Source organism: Muscardinus avellanarius (assembly GCF_963383645.1).
Source record: "Muscardinus avellanarius genome assembly, chromosome: 9".
In the NCBI taxonomy this organism is placed as follows: domain Eukaryota; kingdom Metazoa; phylum Chordata; class Mammalia; order Rodentia; family Gliridae; genus Muscardinus; species Muscardinus avellanarius.
This window is the reverse complement of record NC_137795.1, coordinates 48,204,254-48,228,486: the sequence shown is the minus strand read 5'-3', so window position 1 is coordinate 48,228,486 and position 24,233 is coordinate 48,204,254. Positions and strand designations below refer to the sequence as shown.

At 39.5% G+C, this 24,233-nt stretch overlaps 1 protein-coding gene across 2 annotated transcripts in view; it reads right to left on the bottom strand.

Annotated features, from left to right (window-relative positions):
• Positions 1 to 24,233, bottom strand: part of DNAJC2 (DnaJ heat shock protein family (Hsp40) member C2) — a gene marked incomplete at its 5' end in the record, with an annotated part of 36,003 nt that overhangs the window by 7,722 nt on the left and 4,048 nt on the right. For both annotated transcript variants that reach the window (XM_080701886.1, XM_080701887.1), the window contains 8 exons: positions 3,108 to 3,257; positions 4,339 to 4,460; positions 4,546 to 4,637; positions 5,191 to 5,256; positions 6,630 to 6,710; positions 8,653 to 8,794; positions 11,231 to 11,329; positions 20,493 to 20,568. In XM_080701886.1, the coding sequence (XP_080558012.1) occupies positions 3,108 to 3,257; positions 4,339 to 4,460; positions 4,546 to 4,637; positions 5,191 to 5,256; positions 6,630 to 6,710; positions 8,653 to 8,794; positions 11,231 to 11,329; positions 20,493 to 20,568 (828 nt within the window). The remainder of the gene's footprint in view (positions 1 to 3,107; positions 3,258 to 4,338; positions 4,461 to 4,545; positions 4,638 to 5,190; positions 5,257 to 6,629; positions 6,711 to 8,652; positions 8,795 to 11,230; positions 11,330 to 20,492; positions 20,569 to 24,233) is intronic.

The following is a 24,233-nucleotide window of genomic DNA, read 5'->3' as shown; positions in this document are numbered from 1 at the left end:
CTCATTTATTTTTTTGTATTCCCACTACTGTAGGTCACAACATTCTTTTTTGGGAGTAGACTTTGCATTAGACTGTGTGTGTGTGTGTGTGTGTGTGTGTGTGTGTGTGTGTGTGTGTGTGTTACTGGGGATGGAACACAGGGGCATTCTGCCTCTGAGCTACTGGGGATGGAACACAGGGGCATTCTGCCTCTGAGCTACACTCCCACCCTATTTTATTTCTTTTTCTTTTACTTTTTTGTGGTACTGGGGGTGGAACCAAGGGGCTTTTCTACCTCCAGGCTATACTCACAGACATATTTTATATTTTATTTGGAAACAGGGTCTCACTAAGTAGCTGAGGATAGCTTCAAACCTGTGTGATCCTCCTGTCTCAGCCTCCCAAGCACTGGGTTTATAAGTGTGGGCCACCATGCCTGGCTCCTATTTTATTTCTTATTTTGAAAAAGGATCTCACTAAGTTGTGGAGGACCTCACTGAGTTGCTAAATTGCTGACCTGCTGATTGCTGCAGTCCTCCCATCTCAACCTCCCAAATACTGCGATTACAGGCAAGTACTACCACTTCCAGCTAGGCCACAACACTTTTAAACCAACTGAACTGTAGCAAAGACTCCTAATTGGTCTCTGTGCCTCTAGTCTTCCCTGACCACCCTGACCCAAACTAACACAGGATCAGATTTAAACTCTAGTTAGATATAGGAAGCCCTTCAAGAACCTGCTCTTCCTACTTTTCATATACCTCATGCTCACTAAACCTCACATCTCATCTGAGTGTGGGGGCTGCACGCTTGTAATCCCAGTACTTGCAAAGCTGAGACAGAAGGATTGCAGGTTCATGGCCAGCCTCAGCTACTTAGGTTCTTCATAACTTAGGAGACCCTCTTTCAAAACAGGTTATAATAAAATAGGGCTGGGGGTGTAGCTCTGAGGTAGAATGCCCTGGACTCAATCCCTAGTACAGCAAAAAACAAACAAACAAAAATCCTCACCCTTCTGCATTCTCACAATACTTGATACTCGTTCATCTCTTTACCCATGTGCATACTGCTTCACATGGCTAAATGCTACTAGAAAGAGAAAGCTTTCCTTGACTACCTTTATGGCACCCACTCACCCTACTACTCATCTTGAAGCGTGAATTACTGGTTTGTCATCTTCCCTCACTAATGAGTGGATTCCTCTGAAGGCAAGGACTGTGTCATCATTATATCCACATTAATTATAACCACTTGGTAAATGCTCACTAGACTTGATGAATAAATTAACTTGCTGGCAAGAAGCAATAAAGGTTACTAAATGCCATAATTTTTACCCTGATTTATATATAATCTCAAGACCAATTCACTGTTTCCTAACTGTCCTTTTTAGGTATCTCATCAAATTCTAACATTATATGCTGCATGTGCCAAGTACTACAGTGAATCATCTCAATTTTCACACCTCTATGACTAGCTATTATTTTAGTCATAGTATAGGTAGGAAAGTGAGGCACCAAGGTATTGAGGTGAACTCCAGCAGGTCCCACAGTGAGTGAGTTGTAGGTGGAGAATGACATCAAACCCTGCCCTGAGCCCATTTCTTTACCATTTAAATATATTTCAGCCTTCTTAAAACAATCTTCTACCCATGTGAAATCTGGGGAAAGGACTTACTTTTTTTTCATTTTGATTTTCCTCTCCTTTACCAAGATGCCTGAAGAGACAACCAGTGTTTGTGCTTTTATTGAACCTCTTTCAAAGCCTAATGATTGGGCTGGTTAATTTCAATTGTGTAATTAACCAAAGATTTATGATAGCATTTATTAGACTGTACATACCAGTGTCTAGAGCTCAACAGTCATGAAAAAACACAATTTGCCTACTTATTAAATTTAACTATAGTAGTATAGTACAGAATATTCTCTGTGGCAATCAATCTATTATAGCTTGGAGATTCATGAGTTCATTAATTCGATGCTGTTTAATAAGAAACAATATTGCTCTTTGGCTTTACCAGTTTAAAATATAAGACTAGCTGGGCATGGTGGCACATGCCTGTAATCCCAGCGCTTGGGAGGCTGAGACAGGAGGATCGCATTGGTTCAAAGCCAGCCTCAGCTACTTAGTGAGACCCTGTTTCCAAATAAAGTATAAAATAGGTCTGAGGGTATAGCACAGAGGTAGAAAAGCCCCTGGATTCCACCCCCAGTAACACACACACACACACACACACACACACACAGCTCTTGGACAAAATTACATTTAAAAACGTTTTAGTTTTTGTTTAATACTTTTAGTGAAAGTTATATGTGAATAAATTTATCAGTATTTACCCAAATAGTATCCCTTTAATTAGATGAAAATGAAAGCTTAATTTCTAAAGGAACTTTTTCAAAGATAAAAATTAATTTTATACCACTAGAAACAATCAACTAAAACAAAATAGTGAAACATCCTCAGAAAAATGATCTGGTTTCTTCAACAAATAAATGCAATGTGGGAGGGAGAAGTGCTGGTTGGAGGCTTATTACAGAATTAGAGGGTTGTAAGAAAGATGATTAGGAGTTACAACTGAAGGCTTTGTACTGACCTTCCTTAGATCCCATCTGTTTAAATCAGCCAAAGAGACATTGTTGATATAATCGAGGAGATTTTAATACAGGTATCAGAATATTAAAAAACAGGTTTATGGTATAATGTTAAACTACCAGAACTACCTTCTGAAACATGCATACATGAAATTTAGAAAAGGTTAATTTAGAAACAAATTTACATTTCAGGATAAAAATGTATCTGTTTAACTATATTTGCATAATATAACATATGTTTTTTTTTTTTTTTTTTTTTTTTTTGCGGGTCTGGGGATGGAACCCAGGGGCATTTCACCTCCAAGCTACAACCCCTGCCCTATTTTTACTCTTTATTTTGAAACAGGGTCTCACTAAGTTGCAGGGGGCCTCACTAAGTAGCTGAGGCTGTCTGCGAACTGTGATCCTCCAGTATCAGCCTCCCAAATGCTGGGATTACAAGCATGCGCCACCACACCCAGCTTGAAAGAAAGTATTTTTAAGCTTTAACAGCAACCTGGCTTACCTGGTGCCTGGTGTGTTTGCTCAGTCTAACATACCTTGCATGAGTTTCGAAGTTTTTGCCTTTCCTTTTTAATAGCTTTTTTTTGGATATCTTTTTCTTTCTTTGCCAATAATGCTTGCTGTCTAACTTCTTCTTCTTCTTTCTCCTTAGCCAATCGAGCAGCTTCTAATTCTGCTTGTCTTTGCTTTAAAAATGGAGAGCAAAATAATTTTAATAAAAAATGAGTAATCCTAAGTGCTTTATAATCTTATTAAAATCCAATCTGCCAATAGATTAAAAAAGGCTTATCAAATGATCAAAGACTCAAGTGTGAATTGGGAAACATGGCTGGCAAAGTTCTGCAAGCATTTATTAGCAAATGTAAAACAAACATATTAGAAATAAGCATTATAGCCGGACATGGTAACACATGCTTGTAATCCCAGCATTTGGGAGGTTGAGACAGGAGGACTGTCGTTTGCAGACAGTCTCAGCTACCCAGTTGAGGCCCTTTGCAACTCAGTGAGACCCTCTTTCAAAATAAAGAATAAACAATAGGGCTGGGGATGTAGCTCAAAGGTAGACTACCCCTGGGTCCCATTCCCAGTACATAAAAAAAAAGAAAGAAAGAAAAAAAAGATAAAAGCATAATGTTAAAGGAATTTATATGCGTTTTTTTCCCTTTTGTAGTACTGGGCATTGAACCCAGGGGTGCTTTACTTCTGAGCTACACCCCCAGCCCTGTTTTAGTTTTTATTTTGAAACAACTAAATTGCTGAGATTGGTCTTTAACCTGTGATCCTCCTGTCTCAGCCTCCCAAGTACTGGGATTATAGGTGTATGAAACCACACCCAGCCCTAGATTATATTTTTCTTTCTTTTTTTTTTTTTTGTGGGTCTGGGGATGAAACCCAGGGGAATTCAACCTCCGAGCTACACCCCCTGCCCTATCCCTATTTTTTATTCTTTATTTTGAAACAGGGTCTCACTAAGTTGGGGAGGACCTCACTAAGTAGCTGAGGCTGTCGTGAACTGCGATCCTCCAGTCTCAGTCTCTCAAATGCTGGGATTACAAGCGTGCGCCACCACGCCCAGCCTACATTATAATGTTAAAAAAAAAAAAAAAAAGCCACGCTGGCTTAAGAGACCTTGTTTCCAAATAAAAAAGTATATATATAAAAAAATAGGTCTGGGAGTGTAGCCCGGAAGTAAGAGTAGAAGGGTTTCCAGGAACCCCAGTACCACACACAGACTAAAAAGAAACAGATCCAAAGATGTCACCTTACTTTTTCTTTTGCTTCTTGCTCCTTCCGTTTTGCTTCTGCTTTTGCTTTCTTTTCTGCTTCTTTCTTGGCTTTTTCTTCTTCCTTGAACTTTTTTATCCTTGGATCACAGCTATAAGCATTGTCTACCAGAAAAAAAGTTAATTTTCTACATTTCTAACATTAAAGAAGTTTTCAAAAATAAATTACAAAAGTATTAATCATACTAACCAACTAATGTTCTTATTCTATTCATTTCCTCTTTTTTTCTTTGTGCCCTTGTTGCTCTGTTCTGTTTTTCAATCCATCTCCTCTCATCACGACTATAAAATAGAAAATATTAGAAACAAATTAATGCTTATAAATGGCATGGCTAAAAATCTAGTACTTCCTAAATTTATGTGTAAATCTCACAGAAGGATAATATGCTATTTCACTACTAGCATAAAGGGTGATTCCACTTAAAATAGTATTTTAGTTAGTTTTTTAGACATTCATATCAAAAGAATTTCTTTACATGCTCAGAGGAAACTAAAAGGAAACCTAGGTTAAGCAACCACAACAAAGGAGAATTTGCAGGACTGAGCTAATATTGGCAAATTCTTTAGCCATAAGCTCAATCAGTTACTGATTTGGCCCCATTTAGTTTAACTTGTGAGAAGAAATTTCAAAATTCCTATCAAAAAAGCTTATAAAATGGGAAAATAGAGGCTATGGATATAACTCACTGAGAGCATTTGCCTAACATGCATGAGAACCCTGGGTTCAACTCCCGGCACCACACAGACACACCAGAGGAATATATGACTTACTTTTTCCATCATCACAGATACCAAAGAATAAATGTGTTCCTTCTATAATGATCTGCATACATACCATTCTGCTTTTTCTTTTTCTTCTTCATCTAAATAAGAAAATTCTCTCCAAGAATCAAAATTATACCTAATACAGACAGAAATAAATGTTATCTTTTATTAAGTTATACTGTATTATGTATGAAATATAAAACACGTTCATTGTCTGAATCAAAACCACACCTCCAGCCAGGCATGGTGGTCCCTGTAATCCCAGTACTTGGTAGGCCATACTATGCAATTTGGCAAGACCTCGTTTCAAAATAATAGAGTGCTAGGGGCATAGCCCAAAGGTAGAATGCCCCTGGGTTTAATATCTAATGTAAAAGACAGACAGACAGAAAGACAAAGAAAAAAGCAACAAAAGCAGAAGCACAAACATCCTTCTTAGGTTTCTTTCTTTCTTGATTAAAGTTTCTCTTACCTTCCTATTCACTAGTTTGTCAAACTTTAAGATAACTTAGCCAGGTCTGATGGTGTATACTTTTTTTTCCAGTACTTGTTAGGCTGAGACAAGAGGATTACAGGTTTGAGTCTATCCTCAGCACCGTAATGAGACTCTCAGCAACATAGCAAGACTCTGTTTCAAAATAAAAAAAAAGGTCTGGGGTATAGCTCTGAAGCAGAATGCTCCTGGGTTCAATTCTATCCTCAGTACCACACAAACAAACAAATTAAAAGAACTTAAGTGGATATTTTATTTCTGGTTTATATCCTCTCAAAGTAAAGGTAACTAACTAATAGAACTAAAGTTTGTAATTTTCTTCCTATAGTAATTCTGCGTTTACATATTTATTAGGTATTTAATGAGAAAACAAAGTACATATTAAAACTGTAAATGTGCTAAAGATGTTTACTGAAAAGTAGTGAATTAGTTAAGAGACAAAAGCACTGCTCTTTCTCAAGTACTCAAGTACTTTTAGTAAGAGACAGCTAAATGAAAATGTGTTAACTTTTACTAAATTAAGATGAACCCACTTTTCTTTTTTTTTCTTTTACTTTTGTTTCCTGCATGGTTTATCTCCTCAGTCACTGTCCACAGGACTCTGAGAAGCTGTAGGAATATGCAGGCGCAGACACAAAGCCCAGCTTCATCTCCAACATTGTGGAAAGGGACTGCACATCACAGGGCCAGGCCCTATGCTCCCCGACGCCACTAGGACAGAGCCTGGGGAGAGTGACCTCCCGGGGTATCCATGTTGGTACAGTTTTCAATTTTTATTGCTATAATGTACATGGTATCTAGATCTCATGGATTAGAAAACAGAATGAATAAAATAGTCATAAATGCCTAAATATCACATAGAAGATGTTAGCATTATGTGAAAACTTTTATTCATTTCTACACAGAACGCTTCTGTTTAGTAAAGGTTCTGCAATTCACACCCATCTTATTAACCATTAACTGAATATTTACCCTTATTAAAAAATGAAAGCATCACAAAAGTAATATTCACTTACCAGAAAGAATAAAATGCATCTACATCTTCAAATGATGAATTCATATCACCAAGTTTAGGGACATTTTTTTTGTTTGACCATCTGAAATATTAAAGGAAATATTTGATTTAAAATTTTTACATAGACGTTCAACCTACAACTAGGTTTTTACTAATCCTCTCCAATCTTCCTTCCTCCCTCTACAACTAACAGACCTGGAAGGTAACCAGCTGTCCAGCAACGTGGCAGGGTGAGAGTGAGGACAAGGTGAACTGGGAGAGGGAGAAGGACCAGTCCTCCAACCCCCGTACTGGGTCCTGAACCCTGGGCCTTGCCCATATTAAGCAAATGCTCTACCACTGAGTTATATACCCCTGGGCCCTAAAATATAGTGATATAGCTGCTGTCAGGAAAGCCCATGCTCACATATTCCTGCTTCTAAATAAACAGCACAGAAGCCACCTTTAGGCCTAGCCTTTTCAGAAATGTTAATATTTAGCTGGGCATGGTGGCACAAGCTTGTAATTCCAGTACTTGGGGGGCTGAGACTGGAGGATCACAGGGTCAAGGCTAGACTCAGCTACTTAGTGAGGCCCTCCACAACTTAGTGAGACCCTATTTCAAGGTAAAAAATAAAAAATAGGGCTGGGGTATAGCTCAGAGGTAGAATGGTCCTGAGTTCAATCCCCAGTACCAAAAAAAAAAAAAAAAAAGTTAATATTTGTCGGTGTGGTGGTGCACACTTGTAACCCCAGTACTTGGGAGGCTGAGACAGAAGGATCACAGGTTTAAGGACAGCCTCAGTAAGTAGTGAGACTCTCATCAGCTTAGCAAGACCCTGTTTCAAAAAATACAAGCTGGGCACGGTGGTGCACATCTGTAATCCCAGTACTTGGGAGGCTGAGTCAAGGATCACAGGTTTGAGACTAGCCTCAGCAACTTGAGGAGCCTCTTAGCAACCTAGTGAGACCCTGTTTAAAAAAAAAAAGGGGGGGGGTGGGTTGGGGTGTAGCTCAGAGGTAGAATGCCCCTGATTTCAATCCCTTGTACCACAAAAGTTAAATAAAATAGGGTCAAGAGTGTAGCTCAGAGGTAGAATGTTCCCAGCTTCAATGAAAGAAAAAATATATATGTATTTACAGAAAGAACAGACTCCATTTTCACCCCCTCACCACCACCAGTTCTGCTTAGAGCCAGACTTTTAGGCTCAGTTCTTCATCTCTGGAAAGGACTCTGAGGCTGCTACTGACATGTCTTCTATTTTATTAAATCAGTACACACACAAAAAATCTACATCTTTATACCACTGTCAGCACTGCTGTAAATCTCTAAGGAGAAAGAGTGGATAAAATATTAGGTTCCACCAAACTACTAATCATAGTAGCTCTAGCACAAGCGTCCTGGGAGCATTAAAATCCCCCAGGTACTCAAACTAGACGGGGAGTGTCTCGGGGAAGCCTTTCAAGCTCTCCAGGTGATTCCCACGTGCAGCTTAAACGTGCTCGGGGACCTGCTGGTGACGATGGGACCAAAGATGCAAAGCACTACTGATGCTGTACATGATATTTAAAGCACATTTTAATAAATTATGCATGCTTTAATTTAAATACAAAGCATCCCTTGTCAGAAAAAAGATTATGATAATCAGATACTCGTGCAAAGGATCAAAAGCTGCTCTCAGCTGACAAGCCAGAGAGTGTACCCACTGGTAGAGGGGAAGCAAGAGGGAAAGTACTGTCACCAACATCAGTATCATGCTATAGAAATCATGCTGTAGAAAGTCAGATACTATTTTTCCTGCAAAAGAAATTTAAAAGAAAAACATTCCATAAATACTGAAATGTCTCTAAGAAAGGGCAGAACCTCTGTTTAGAGAGCAAAGGAAAACACTAAGTCAATAAAAGTTTGCCTGAAACGCTCAATAAAGTAAGAGCAATATTTTATAAATAAAACTATGATCAGGGGAAAACAGCAGAAACCTGGAAGACCAACAAAGCAAACCCAGAGAGAGGTGTACGATCAAAGGAGACTCTTTTCAACGCACCTGGAATTCCTTTCAAACACTGGGGAAAACACTTCAAAGAAATTGTCCTTTGCTTCACTTTTAGAAGGAACTGAGTTATCAAAAGTAGGGTCTACACTGTTAAATGCTCGTCTTTTCACTGGATCAGATAACATTTCATAAGCTGAGGGGAAAAAAAATAACATTACAGCACCACAGTTTACCTACTTTTTTTCCCTATGAGGAAGCAAATATCCCCCTACTTTATGGGCTGGGCGTGGTGGTGCACGCTTGTAAACCTAGTCCTTGGGAGGCTGAGACAAAGGATCGCAGGCTCGTGGCCTGCCTCAGTAACTTAGTGAGAACCTGTTTCAAAATAAAAAAATAAAATGCGACTGGGGGTGTGGCTCAGAGGTTCCATCCCCAGTACCACACACATAAAAAAGTTATTTTTATACTGAAAAATTTATATTTGGGGGAGGACTTGAGTAGTGACAGCTCCAGCACTACTGGATATTACTGGAGTAACTGCTTTCTTAAGCAGTTACTATTTAAGATTTATATTGCCACTTGTGTGCCAGGAGAGGTATAATAACTAGAAAATTAACTATTAAAAGTTTGCAAAAGATGGAAAGTTCTTAGGCTTCTTGAGCAATGCATAAGAATGGGAAAAAATTAGAAAGATGTGTATATAATTGTTTAAAAAGTAGAGCTGAAGCCGGGTGTGGTGGCGCACGCTTGTAATCCCAGTGCTTGGGAGGCTGAGCAGGAGGATCGCAGGTTCGAAGCCAGCCTCAGCTAGTTTAAGAGACCCTGTTTCCAAATAAAATATAAAATAGGTCTGGGAGTGTAGCCCAGAGGTAGAGGCCCCTGGGTTCCATTCCCAGTACCACACACACACACACAAAAAAAATAAAAAATAAAAAAATAAAAAATAGAATCAAAGCTGGGCGTGGTGGTGCACTCCTGTAATCCCTGGGCTTAGGAGGCGGAGACAGGAGGATCACGCAGGTTCGAAGCCAGCCTTGCTGGCTTTAGAAACCCTGTTTCCAAATAAAAATATAAAAATGTAGGTCTGGGAGTGTGGTCTGGAGGTAGAAGGGTTTCCAGGAACCCCAGTACCACCAAAAAAAAAAAAAAAAAAAAAAAAAAGTAGAGCTGGGTGTGGTGGTTCATGCTTGTAATCCCAGTACTTAGGAGGCTGAGACAGGAGGATTGCGTAGGTTCGAAACCAGCCTCGGCTACTTACTGAGGCTCTTAGCAACTCAATGAGACCTTGTTTCCAAATAAAGAATAAAAAATAGAGCTGTGGGTGTAGTTCAGAGGTAGAATGTTCTTGGGTTCCATCCCCAGTGCCACCAAAAAAAAAAAAAAAAAAAAAAAGTTTAAAAAGTAGAATAAAAAACACGTGTGGTAGAGCCAGAAGTGGCGGTGCACACTTGTAATCCCAGCATTCTGGAGGCCGAGACCAGAGGATCGTAGTTCGTGGACAGCCTTAGCTACTTAGTGAGGCCCATTGCAACTCAGTGAGACCCTGTTTCAAAAAATTAAAAAGAAAATAGGGCTGAGGTAGAATTCCCCTTGGTTCCATTCCCAGTACTGGGGGCGGGGGTGTGTGTGTGGTGGAGCACACCTGTAATCTTGGTACTTGAAAGAGGCTGAGAGAAGAGGACCACAGGTTTGAGGCTAGCCTCAATAACTCAGAGAGGCCCTTGGCAATTTATCAAGATGCTGTTTCAAAGTGGAAAAAAAAAAAATTAAAAGGGCTGGGAATATAGCAAGAGATAAGAATGTCCCTGGATTTAAGCCCCAGTACCATAAACACACACAAAAAAGTTGTATCAAGCCAGAAGCAGTGGCACATGACTATCATCCTTGTACACGGGAGGGATCAAGGCCAGCACATGACTTAATGAGACCCTGTTTCAAAATAATAAATAAAAATGTACTGAGGGTATATAGCTCAGAGGTAGAATGACCCTGGGTTTGATTTCTAGTGCCACATACAAAATAATAGAAATAAAAAGTAGCATCAAAATATAAAATCACATTTAAGGAAACATCTAGAAATGGTAGTTATCTTTTAATTTGCTTAATGAGGATATGGCTATGTAAATAGTAGTAAATGTGCAACTGTACTGATTTTTCTGCATTGCTGGGGTTTGAACCCAGGACTTCACGCATGCTAGCTAGCTAAGTGTTCTGCCTCTCAGCTACACTTCTAGCCCTAATTTATTTAAACTAAAAAAACATCTAAGGAACACTTAAGTCCCACAAAAAATCTGAAATGGCAAGAAATCTTAATATTCTTATCATTAAATTAATACTTACATGAATTAACTAGAGGATGAGCTCCTACTAAAATCACGTAGGGATATGTTAAAATGCAAGTTCTAATCAGTAGGCCTGGAGCAGGGCCTGGGGGCCTGCATTTCTGACACGCCACAAGGCTAAGGAAGCCTCACTTCGTGCAGTGAGCACTGGGGAGACTCCCAGAAACAACCTCATATAACTACAATGTTTTCAAGTGTCACAGGACTGTTAAATGACTTACACCATGCACAGGAAACCTAATCCAAGCAATTAATAGAAATTATTAGAGATTCCTATGTTTTCTTACCTTTAGTTATACAAGTGAAGTAGTCATTATCACCTTCTTTTATTGGTTCACCAGCTGCTTTCCGTTTGTCTGGGTGATGTTTTAAAACCATTGCTTTATCTACAAAATGAGTCAGATTTGTCACTTTAGGCATCAAAGCTAAAAATAAGGATGCGCTAATGACAGACCACCTCCAAAATCCTAATGGTAATTTGAAAATATTTTCTCCTCAGGTGAAATACATGCTTATGCAATGTGGAAATTACAGAACTGCAACAAGTATTTTAACAATTAGACAAAGTGCCAGCACCCAAAGACAACCACTTAATTTCTTTAATGTATTTTCACACAGGCATCTTTTCTCTCTCTCTCTCTCTCTCTCTCTCTCTCTCTCTCTCTCTCTCTCTCTCTCTCTCTCTCTCTTTGTGGTACTGGGGTTCCTGGAAGCCCTTCTACCTCCAGGCTACACTCCCACGGGCTACCTCCCAGACCTATTTTTATCCTTTTTTTTTTTTTTAATGTGGAAACAGGGTCTCAAGCCAGCGCGGCTGCGCGATCCTCCTGTCTCTGCCTCCCAAGAGCAGGGATTATAAGCGTGCGCCACCACGCCCAGCTCAGGCATCTTTTCTCTTAAACATATGCTCAAGACTTAGGTGTGCTGCAGGGTGTAGCTCAGTGGTACAGCACTTGCAGTGAGGCGCTGGGTTCGATCCCCAGCACTTCAAAAGCAAAATACTAGGTGAAATCACATCATACACACAAATCTATATTATTTCTCAACTCAACATTCTATCAGCAGCCATTTCCATTTCTTTTTTGTAAATGCTTCCAAATTTTCATTAGGTCTGCTTAGTACAGAATTTTGATTTATCACAATTTAAGCATTTCTCTATTGTTGGCTATTTGGATTACTTCCAACTTTTTACTATTATGCCAGTTTGAATAATTTTGATTATTAGTATTTTTCCATATTCCTGGACATTTTCTTCACTTTATAGAAGTGAAATTAGTGAATCGAAGTGTTGGAACAAGTTCTACTTAAAATGTTGAACTTGCCAGGAGTGGTGGTGCATGCTTGTAATCCCCGCGCTTGGGAGGCTGAGACAGGAGGATTGCACAGGTTCGAAGCCAGCCTCAGCTACTTAGGGAGGCTCTCAGCAACTTAGTGAGACGCTGTTTCCAAATAAAATAGAAAATAGGTCTGGGAATATAGCCCAGACGTAGAAGGCCCCTGAATTTCATTCCCAGCACCACAAAATAAAAATTAAAAAAAAAAAACAAACTAAACTAAAAAGACAAAAATAGAGCTGGGGGTGTAGCTTGGAGGTACAATGCCCCTGGGTTCCATCCCCAGTACTGCAAAAAATAAAAAATAAAAAAATAAAAAAGTTGGACTATTTCATTCCCCTTTGTGAGCATCCTTTTCACCACAGCCTCACTAGCACTGGGTCTAAGTCTTTAAATTTTTTGATTTTCACTGGTACTGAACCAGTTTTTTTGTTTCTTTCATCTGTTATCTACAGAAGAATGGGATTGTGTTGGTTTTTCTTCTTAGTTTGTGTGAGCAACTTTACAGTAAAATAATAGCATTTAGTATGTGCTAGGCCTATTTATCTCAGTTAACAGTACAAGGAAAGCACTATTATTTTCTTCAATCACAAATCAGGGAAATGAGGCAGAGACGTGAAGCAACCATAATCTTTGCAGCCTGGTCAAAGTTGTAGGTAAGGTGCGTCCACCCCAGGCTGTTGGACTGCTCAGCTTGTGTCTGCGCTGCTTCTCCTAGGTCAAACTGAAGTACGCTGCTGTTTCCCCCCCAAGTACTGTATCTACATTTTTATCTTTAAAGAAACATTCATTTTATTCATACATTCGTTATTTTCTTTAGTTTCTCCTAGTACATACAATACTTCCAGTTTCATTAGTATTTTCTATGGAGAGATTAAAAAATTTTTAATTCTTTAAATCTCCTTTGGAATTTAATATAGTCAAGAAAGTACTGCCGGGCATGGTGGCGCACGCTTGTAATCCCAGCATTCAGGAGGCGGAGACCTGAGGATTGCGGTTGGATCGCGGTTCGCGCACAGCCTCAGCTACTTAAGTGAGGCCCTCTGCAACTCAGTGAGACCCGGTTTCAAAATAAAGAATAGAAAATTGGGTAGGGTGTGTAGCTCGGAGGTCAAATGCCTCTGGGTTCCATCCCCAGACCCGTAAAAAAAAAAAAAAAAGTACTTAAATCTGTCATTTCTCAAAACCCTAACATCATCTGATAATACTTCCCTTTCCACTGATTTATCACAGTAATGTTGACAAGTGGTGTTGTGGTTCTTTATTCTCACCCTAGGATTATCTTTAAAATGGACATAGCTAGAATAACTGATGGCAACTACCAAAAAACTGTAATAATTTTCATGTTTCTCTTGCATTTAACTAATTTTGGCTTTTTAGGTACAACACCCTACATTATCTAGAAAGAAATATTTCTATCTTTGCAATAGCATATTCTTATTTAATAACTTAATTCATTGACCCAAATTTCCAAAATGGCATTAAAAATAATAGGCAGGTTAGTTTCCCCATGGACTTAATAGATAGCACTTATGTCATGCAGTTAAGTTTGCTGGCTGTAGCCCTTACACACTTATCCAAGGGAAATAACTACATTTCAAAGTTCTAAAAAAAAGGAGTGTGTTGACTTGCACTCTATGTGTTTTCATAGATTTAATACTATCTAAGCTATAAGCAGATTTAGCTATATTAATGTATTTCCCAAGTTGGATTCCTGAAACTCAACTTTTTCATAAGCATTATTAATCTTTTTATTTACAGTTAAATTCAATTTGTTATATTTTATCTGGGATTTTCTCTTTTGGCATTTACACTCATGAATAAGATTAGTTTGCGGTTTCTTGAGCTCTTCTTGCTAGTTTTTGTATTTGGATTACATTAACTTTGTAAAATAAAAACGTCTGGGCTCACATTATAGCTCAGAGGTAGAGCATGTGCATGCATGAAGCCCTGGGTTCAGTCCCTAACACTGAAGGAAAAAAAAAAAAAAAGAAAGAAAGAAAAGAAAAAGAAGAAGAAAAAGAAAAAGAAAAAAGAAAAAGAGAGAGAATTAGGCCAAATTAATTGTCCAAAACAGTTTATATTCAGCATGAGCATTTTTAATTCCCTTAACATTTTAAATAATTCACCCAAAAAATTACCTGGGCCTAAAAATGGTTTTTAAGAGGTAATTCTTTGGTAACTTTAAAATTTTCTTCTTCAATTTTTATTGAAAATTTCAAATTCACTGCATATAATAGTAGTCTCAAGGGTATCTTCTATAATGCTTTTCATTCTTTCTTTGTATATTTCACTATTTTTTTCTTCTTATAAAACCCATTTGGGGATATTGTTTTATTTCTTCTATTTCCTTCCTCCATCTTCCTTAGTTCTGTTCTTTTAAACATTGAAATTGTATGTCTACTTTATTTTCTCCCTGTTTTAAAAGTAATAATAGGTCAAGGCAATGAACTTGCTTATGGTAGAATTCTAGTTGCCAATTCTTTCAGTTTTGATAGCCAATGATCTCACTCTCACAAAATGAATCTATCAGTATAATTTAAATTTCTGTCTAAGCTCAAAAGGATATATTTAATTTCTCTAGTGATTGTTTCCTTAATTACATCTACTTTATACAACTAAAGGTAAAATTTACAGCAAAAGTTTTAAAAATAAAATTCTCAGATCTAAAGTATTCACGTTCAATGAGCTGACAACTGTAAATGTCCTTGTAACTACAGAAACACCCCAATGAAGCTGGGCGTGGTGGCGCACACTTGTAATCCCCGCGCTTGGGAGGCTGAGAAAGGAGGATCGCGCAGGTTCGAAGCCAGCCTCAGCTACTTGGTGAGGCTCTCAGCAACTTAGTGAGACGCTGTTTCCAAATAAAATATAAAATGGGTCCAGGAGTATAGCCCGGAGGTTGAAAGCCTCCAGGTTCCACCCCCAGTACCACCAAAAACAAAACAAAAAACAGCAACACCCCAATGAAAATACAGGCCATTTCTATCACCCATAGAGTTCTCTTACACCTTTTTTTCCAGGTGACTCCCATCCTGCACCAACTGGAACAACCACTTTCTGATTTGTTACTACAGACTACCTTTTCATGTTCTTAAATCCCATATGAATAAAACCTATGGTATTCTTTGTGTCTGGCTCATTTTGCTCAACACATTTTGAGATTCTTGGGTTTAGTGGTAATTTGTGCTTTTCCAATGTTGAGTACAATTCTACTGTACCCAAATCCAGCAATTTGCTTATCCTTTTTCCTATTAGTGAATATCTGAGTGGTTTCCTATTTATGGACATTTAGAAAAAGACTGCTATAAATCTTTTTTGGGAAATCTTCTTGTGGGCATATTATATCTAGTCATTTCTACATACTCTACAAGGGTTTAGAAGTGTGACAAATACATTGTTTTCCTGGTCCAAGATCTGCCATCTAGTTAGGTCTGATAGCCTTTTCTCCACTGATACTGGAAAAGAGGCACTTTAAATTCTAGCTGGTTCAAGCAGAAAGGTGATTTATTTAAGGTTATTAAGGAGCTCTGTGAGAACACTATCAGGCTTGGAAGTGAGATTCAAATTTTACTGGACAGTTCAGCTTGATAATCCTGCCACTGTTGGGCACAATCACGGGGCCCCACCCAGCAGACACGAGTGCAGTTACGACCACTGCCACGCAGCCAGGGAAAGATCAAGTTTCTGTTTGCAGTGCTCTTCCATCCTTGCCAGTAAATAATTTTGTGTAGCACAGCCTTACCCACTTCTCCTTTTAACTTCAAGCGTGTGCTGACTAATATAAGTCACAAGCCTACACACATTCTCCATCTCAAGCTGTGGTTTTAAAAGGCAGGTAATTTCAATACTTGGGAGGCTGAGACTAGAGGATCACAGGTTCCTGGCCAGCCCCAGCTACTTAGGCCCTCCACAACTTAGTGAGACCCTGTTTCAAAGTAAAGAAAAAAAAAAAAAAAGTAGGGCTAGGGGTGTAGCTCAGAAGTATAATGCCCCTAGGTTCAGTCCTCAGCTCTGCAAAAATAAATAAATTAATAAATACAAAAATCCATTTTTCGCCGGGCGTGGTGGCGCACGCTTGTAATCCCCGCGCTTGGGAGGCGGAGACAGGAGGATCGCGCAGGTTCGAAGCCAGCCGCGCGCGCTGGCTTAGGAGACCCTGTTTCCAAAATGAAAATATATAAAAATAGGTCTGGGAGTGTAGCCCTGAGGTAGAAGGGCTTCCAGGAACCCCAGAACCACAAAAAAAAAAAAAAAAAAAAAAAAAAAAAATCCATTTTCTTGAGCCAGGCATGGTGGCACATGCTTGTAATCCCAGCGCTGGGGAGGCTGAGACAGGAGGATTGCACAAGTTTGAAGCCAGCCTCAGCTACTTAGTGAGGCCCTCAGCAACTTAGTGAGACCCTGTTTCCAAATAAAGTCTAAAAAAAAAAAATCCATTTTCTTATTTGCAACTATTGTTGCTATTACATCATTTCTGACTTCTCAGCTAAACCTTGTGAATATTCCTCCAGGTTGCCTTGCTTCATTGTATTTTTTTTTATACTGTAAGTGGAACCCAGAGGCATTCTGCCTCCAAACTACAACCTCAAACCACTTTTATTTCTTATTTGGAAACAAGGTCTCACTAGGTTGCTGAGGGCCTCACTAAATTGCTGAGGTTGTCCTGGAACCTGCGATCCTCCCAGAGGCATTCTGCCTCCAAACTACAACCTCAAACCACTTTTATTTCTTATTTGGCAACAAGGTCTCACTAGGTTGCTGAGGGCCTCACTAAATTGCTGAGGTTGTCCTGGAACCTGTGATCCTGCTGTCCTAGCCTTCCAACCAGGATTACAAGCCTGCGCCAATGTGCCCAGCTGCTTCACTGTATTTTCTAGTTATACACTAGCCTCTGGCATGTGAAATTCTGCTCCCATGTTTTTAGCTAGTTTCATGTAATATTATTTCTCCCCAGTCTCCTCTGCAAATGCCTACTTCAACCCTAATATAGTGTCTTCATATGTTACTGTCAACATATAGTTGATGTTCTTGAGTTTCTTTCTAAAACTCAGGCTAAAGTCTAAGGGAAATGACAGCTCAATTTTTTGTTGAGAGGAGGCTCAACTTTTTGTCTTATAGGCTGCATTTTTTTTTTTTTTTCAGAACTGAGGTTTGAACCCATGGGTGCTCTACCACCCTCGATCCTTTTTATCTTTTATTTTTGAGACAGGATCTTGCTAAGTTGCTTAGGCAGGCCTCAAACTTTGATCCTGTCTCACCTCCCTAGTTAATGAGATTATATATGTGTACCCAATCTTCTATTTTTCCAACACTGATCTTTTTGCCGAATCATTTTTTTTTTGGTAGATATTAGAGGTCCTATTTATACACTGTGATGGGACATAAGATATTACACTTTTTTATTTTTGATGGTACTGGGGATTGAATTCGGGAACATTCTACCTCTGAGCTATACGCCCAGCCCCATTTTATTTTTTATTTTGAAACAGGGTCTCAGTAAGTTGCTAAGGATGACCCCAAGCCTAAGATCCTCCTTTCTTACCCTCCCAACTACTGATATTACAGGTGTGCACCACCAAATTCGGCTCCCAATTTTAAAAATAGGGTAAAGAGGGACAAAAAACATTGCCAGTTTGGAAAAACAACAAGAAAAGGTAATCTGGAAACAGCTTTCACACCTTTATAGAAACTTCAGACATCCCTCTTTCATTCCCCATGAAAAACTGTTTCTCAGGTATTTTGAGGGTAAACTGGCAAAGGGGCTTTTATTGTATATTCATATTGCTATTGTTTAAAAAAAATTTAAGTCTAATTTTTACTCTTAAGAAGCTTGATATGGCCGGGAGTGGTGGCGCATGCTTGTAATCCCCACACTTGGGAGACGGAGACAGGATTGCGCAGGTTAGCATCGCTGGCTTAAGAGACCTTGTTTCCAAATAAAAATATAAAAAATAGGTGTCTGGGAGTGTAGCCCAGAGGTAGAAGGATTTCCCAGTAAACTCAGAAAATTCAAATTACCAAAGAATATTATTTTCATGTGAAGCTCAAACCTATAAGCATAATTTGCCAGTGTGTGCTTCAGGGACAAACGTAAATAATTTAATATCACATTATGTACCTTCTCGTAACTCATCATCCAACTTTTCTATTAATTCTTTTCAGATAAGAAACTGGAGAAAAGAGAGAACTTATTCAACCTTAACTCATTTTCTAGTTTTCATTATAGCTATTCAAAAAATATTAAAAACCTTATAAATGAAACTGTGTATTTGTAACTAGATGTGAAAACGCAAAGGGCTCTCATGTGCTACCAGAATTACATTTTTGCTGTTTGTAGATTTGTAGTACTAACTGCATTTTCATTGTGGACTAGATCTCCCCCCACTCCACCCAATGCTGGTGATTGATCCCAGAGGCATTCTACCTCAGAGCTAGACCCTCCGCCCCATTTTATTCTTTATTTTAAAAAAGGATCACACTTAAATTGTACTAAGTAGCTGAGGCTAGCTGTGACCTGTGATCCTCCTGTTTCAACCTCCCAAGTACTAGGATTACCTAAATGTGCCATTATGCCCAACTGGACTAGATGTTTGAAAAGCACTAAGCAGTAACTATTTCCTAATTCTAGTTTATAGAACTGCTTAAAGTATCTAGTTTAAACTATCTAGTTTATAGAAGTAAGAAATTATAATTTCCTTCTAAATAAGTACTGATAAGCTATCCAACAAGGGTGGTAAAGAGTGAATAAATTATAATTCTTATGGTTAATAGTTGGCATAGATGTGGCAAAATTTTTACCATAGAATATTAAAAATTTAATTTATATTATGTCAAGAAAAGATGTGGATTTAAGAAGTAAATTCTAATCCTTCACATCATGACATATTTAGTATACTTTTTTTTTTTTTTTTTTTTTTGGTTGATGAGGCTTGAACCCAGGAGCACTCTACCTCTGAGGTACGCCCCCAGCCCTTCTAATTTTTTATTTCTGAAATAGGCTCTCACTAAGTTGCTGAGGCTGGCTTTGAACCTGAGATCCTCCTGTTTCGGCCTTCCAAGTACTGGGATCCCAAGGGTATACCACATGCCTGGCTTCTTTTTAATCAGGCTCTCAAGTACTAGAGTACAGGCATGCACCACTAAACCCAGCATTTGTATTCTATTCTTAGAAGACTGCAAATACTTTTCCAAGGCAAATGGAATTTTCTGGCATATATATATGTGTGTATATATATATATTGCAATGACTATTCATAAGCAGTAACATATGCTTTGTCTAAAGCCATACCAGCCTGTTAAGAAATCAAGTAATAGGTCTAAAATAATCTGATAAATTTCTTCACATTTTTAAAAAAAATTCCCGTGATTTTCCTAAATCTAAGCACTACTGGGGAAAATTCTGCGTCTGTCAATTACTATACTAAGGCTAAACTAGTATCATTTTGCATCAGCTTTTGTTTAGCCATGCTCATCCAAGTACAACACTTTCTCTTCCTGACTGGCATTCACTTCCTATTCCTTTTTCACATGGCCACAATCTTACCTCCTCTGACCTCAATATCCATTTTCTATAGTGGAGGGCAGAACATTCTCCTAAGATAAAACACAGAAAACTAATCACCTTCACCTTTTTCATAAACTTCACTAATCAGGTGAACCAAATGTGTAAGGAATTACATCCAAAGGAATGCAAAGAAACAGAGCACCGAGGCACATCAGGAGATGGTGTTTTGTACGGCACAACACCAAGTTCCCAATATGTTGCTCCTCCAATTTTTGTCAATGAAAATAGTAAGGCATCAGATCACTTCTTTGGCAGAAAAAAAAAAAAAGAGTGCTATTACAAATGTAGACCCAAGACCAGAAAATAATACTGAAAAAGGAAAGTAACAAAGCAGGGCTTCCACTAACTACAGCTGGCCAAATTTACAGAGGTAAAATATTTAATAGTTGTGACGGGGAGTATTACACACACACACACACACACACACACACACACACACACACACACCTCCCTAATGAGAGTCCACATGTCAAACAATGCTGCTTTTCTGGTTCTGATGGAGACTTTGGTTTTACATTGTTATAGCAATATAATACATACTGTTAACTATAGTTATGGCTACAGACTATGAACTATGATTTTACATTCCCCCTAAAAGAATAACACTTCCTATACCAAATATTTGGTTATTTAAAAACAAGTACTTACGAGCTGCTTTGATCTGTCTCTGTGTAGCTTTGTATCGTACGTGGCCAAGTCCAAGAACTGCATAGTGATCCTGGTTCTGATAAATACACAAAGGGAGTCAAGTTTGAACTGGAGCAATACATCCCATCCCTCATGACCTGGCGTACTCAAACTGTTTCCCGACACTTCCATAACAAGAGTTCAGTGAGAGGTTCTATATAAAATAGATTCTGTGGTCATCATTTAAGTTTGGGAAATTTGGACTGTATAGCCTTCTTGCTATTTTGTACTCCTAATAAAGGCTCTGACAAAGTCCTACAGTTTATAAAAAGAAAACAACAACCAAACAGACACCTGTAAAATCCAGCATCTTCTAAACTCACAGTTAAAGAGCTCTTTTCTTTCTTCACAGTTGTTAGTATCCTAAACCCAACCTTAAGTAAAAGTATACCCAGGAATATTTCAGAACTGAGGGGACAGTAGAGTAGGCCCTGTAGGTTGGGCCTGTGGACAGTGATAGCACAGATCTAGAAACCATGTGGAGTAAAGAAGGTAGGCTGCTGAGACATTTTGAGAAACTGAGAGATGAGGCTTCTCTGATAGGAAGGAAGTACCTGCTTTCATTTCTGCTTTGGTTAAAATAATAGCAAATTTAGAAGTTGAGATATCAACTAGAGGAATCCTTACATACAGAATTCAAATTGTGCATTCTGTCTTGGAGAACAAGGCAAGCTATCAAGTGAAGGGGACTGAGGGCACACAATCAGGTGAAAGTCAAATTGGGCTGACTGGTTTTACTCTGAATTCAGGATTGCAAACATTCGGTGGACGGGCCACTGTATTATGCCTGGCGTCACACCACGTTAGGTCAGTTCACCTTTCCACTCCCAAACTTCCAAACTGCTGTCCTTCCTCACACCTTACACACCCTTCTCTGCCCCCTTGCTGACAGTCCAATCTCCCACCTAAGCAAAAATTTAAAACCACTCCAACCTCACCAAATTATATATGTAGTGGGTGTTTTTTCTGTACAAGCAGATTTCAATAAAACTGTTTAAAAAATTAATATTATCCTACACAAATGCCAGAACCTCCCAGTCTCCTTGCACCTAGATGTCTTCTCTCCCCTCCCTTCACAACTGAGAAAGCCTTTGCGGTTATGAATTCCTTCAGGCTTCCTCTGAAATCCATCCTGCATCTTCTCAAAGATTAGTATCTTTTACCTTCTACTAAATTTCAACTGGCCTTCCTTCCTTCCTGTTTTGTTTTTGGTAATAGGTTCTACCTCTGGGCTACACTCCCAGCCCTTTTTCTTTTTCTTTCTTTTGTGGTACTGGGGATGGAACCCAGGGGCATTCTACCTCCAAGCTACACCCCCAACCCAATTTTTTATTCTTTATTTTGAAACAGGGTCTCACTGAGTTGCAAAGGGCCTAAGTAGTAGCTGAGGCTGTCCATGAACTGCTATCCTCCCGTCTCAGCCTCCCAAATGCTGGGATTACAAGCGGGCACCACCATGACCGGCACCCTTTTTCTTTTTTATGTTGAAACAGGGTCTTGCTAAATTGCTGAGGCTGGTCTCAAATTTGGGTTACCTTCTGTCTCAGCCTCCCAAGTACTGAGATTACATGTGTATGCCACCATGCCCAACTTCAAATGGATTATCTTCAAAAATGCTGATAGCTCTTGTTCTTGCAAACCCTTCTGAGACGGCCTGGTCAATGCCCCATAGTTGTCAGACTGTAGACAGCTGTCCACACACCCGTATGCCCATGGACATTCATCTTTAGCCCCTCCTCCAATCTGGTTCTGCTGTCTACTCTCACTGGTTTTTTTCAGTATCAATTTCCACCCTCACTTGATTTCACCTTCTGCCAATAGCTCTGTCCTTATTTTATCTCCCTTAAGAGTGTCTGTGATTCCATTCTCCCTGAGGCTTCTTTCCACCTCCCAGAAGCTGTTCTCAGTTGCCTTTACTGGCTTCTTGATGATCTTCAAAGGTCAGTCTTGTGTTTCTTTTCTCACTCTCTACTTTGCTCCCAGGGAATTGCATCCAATCGCAGGCTCCATGTGGTACTCTGATAAGTGGACGGCTCCCTGGCTAACTCCAGTGCAAACCTCTCCTCTGAGTGCCAGAGGCACATAGCACCTCCTTCCTCTCACCGCCTGGCCTGTCCCCTCCACCTTGGTCACCCACTTCCAAATACGGGATGGTGTTCTGAGCACTGAAGAAGCTGAGCTCCTTCCCACTTCAGGCCTCGCATGCTTCTCCTGCCTGGTACATCCTCTCTGCTCTCCATATGGCTGCCATCTTCTCGTCCTTCAGATTGCAGCTTAAAAGCAGAGATCAGATCTCTTCTTTGTTGTTTCCTCCAAAGTATTTAAAAATGATCAGGGCTTCAAGTGCTCTAAATGCTTTCTGCTGATGGCTGGGCCCTGGCCCCCTCCTTGGCTGCTCTGTGGTAGCCATTTGCTTCTTTAGCCTCTGCACACACTCTCTGCTTGAATGCTTCTTTCCTCATTCTTTGTAATAATTCAAGTTTTACCTTAAATGTCAACTCACAGACCAGCTACTCATTCTAAAGTAGTCACCCCACACACTACCACATCACCTCATTCTTCTTTCTGTGTATGTGGTACTAAGGATTGAACTCAGGGGCATTATACATAAAAGCTACTACTAGGGATGGAGCCCAGGGGCGTTCTACCTCTGAGCTACGCTCCCAGCCCTATTTTTTATTCTTTATTTTGAAAGAGGGTCTCACTAAGTTGAAGTAGCTGAGGCTGTCCGTGAACCACAATCCTCCTGTCTCGGCCTCCCAAATGCTGGGATGACAAGTGTGCACCACCACGCCTGGCTAGTCCTTTTTTATGTTTTGTTTTAAAACAGGTCTCGCTACATTGCTGAGGCTGTTCTTGAACTTGTGATCCTCCTGTCTCAGTCTCCCAAGTACTGGGATTACAGGTGTACACCACCATGCCGGCCACCCTACTCTTTGTCCAGCACTTACTGGCCACATGTTCTGGGTTATCTACATACCGTCATCTAGGCACTGGGATATGCACTAGGTGAAGCAGTGGCATTATCTTGCTTGGCACAAAATTTCAGGTGCCTACACTAGTGTTTGGCAATTAGCAGATGCCTGACCTGTACTTGATGAATGAAATAATTAACTGAAGGACTGAATGAACTTGTTGCCATGCTCCAATGCCACCGACTCATTTCTACACCTAAGGCACTTTCTTCTTTCTCTCGCCAATTTCAGCACTCCCCGATTCTAGTTCTCCTTATCGTGCCTTCACCTCGTTACTATCATCACTCGTTTTCTTTACCACCCAGCCGAGAGTCTTTTACACTAATGTCTCTTTACCATCTCTTAGTCACTTCAACCACTATAATCACATGTTCTAATCCTTTACCAGAACAGCTTTCCATGAGGTCACACAAACTGGCTTGCCAAATCCATGAGTGACCTCTCTCTGAAGCAGGGACCCTGCTGAGTGTTTTTACCTCTTTGATATTTCTTCTTTTCTTAGCTTCTGGAACAGTATAATGTCTAATTTCTAACCACCTAGACAGCTGTAACAGTATGGTACTTCAATTTTTGCATCAGCCAAATGTGGACATAAACAACACTCCCTGTGTTAAATAAGCAGACTCCATAAACACTTTACTCCCTGTAAAGTTCCTTATCCTGCACCCCAATGTTGGTAACTGACATTACACTCTAGCAGGTCACTTAAGAAAAAAATGCTGCAAAA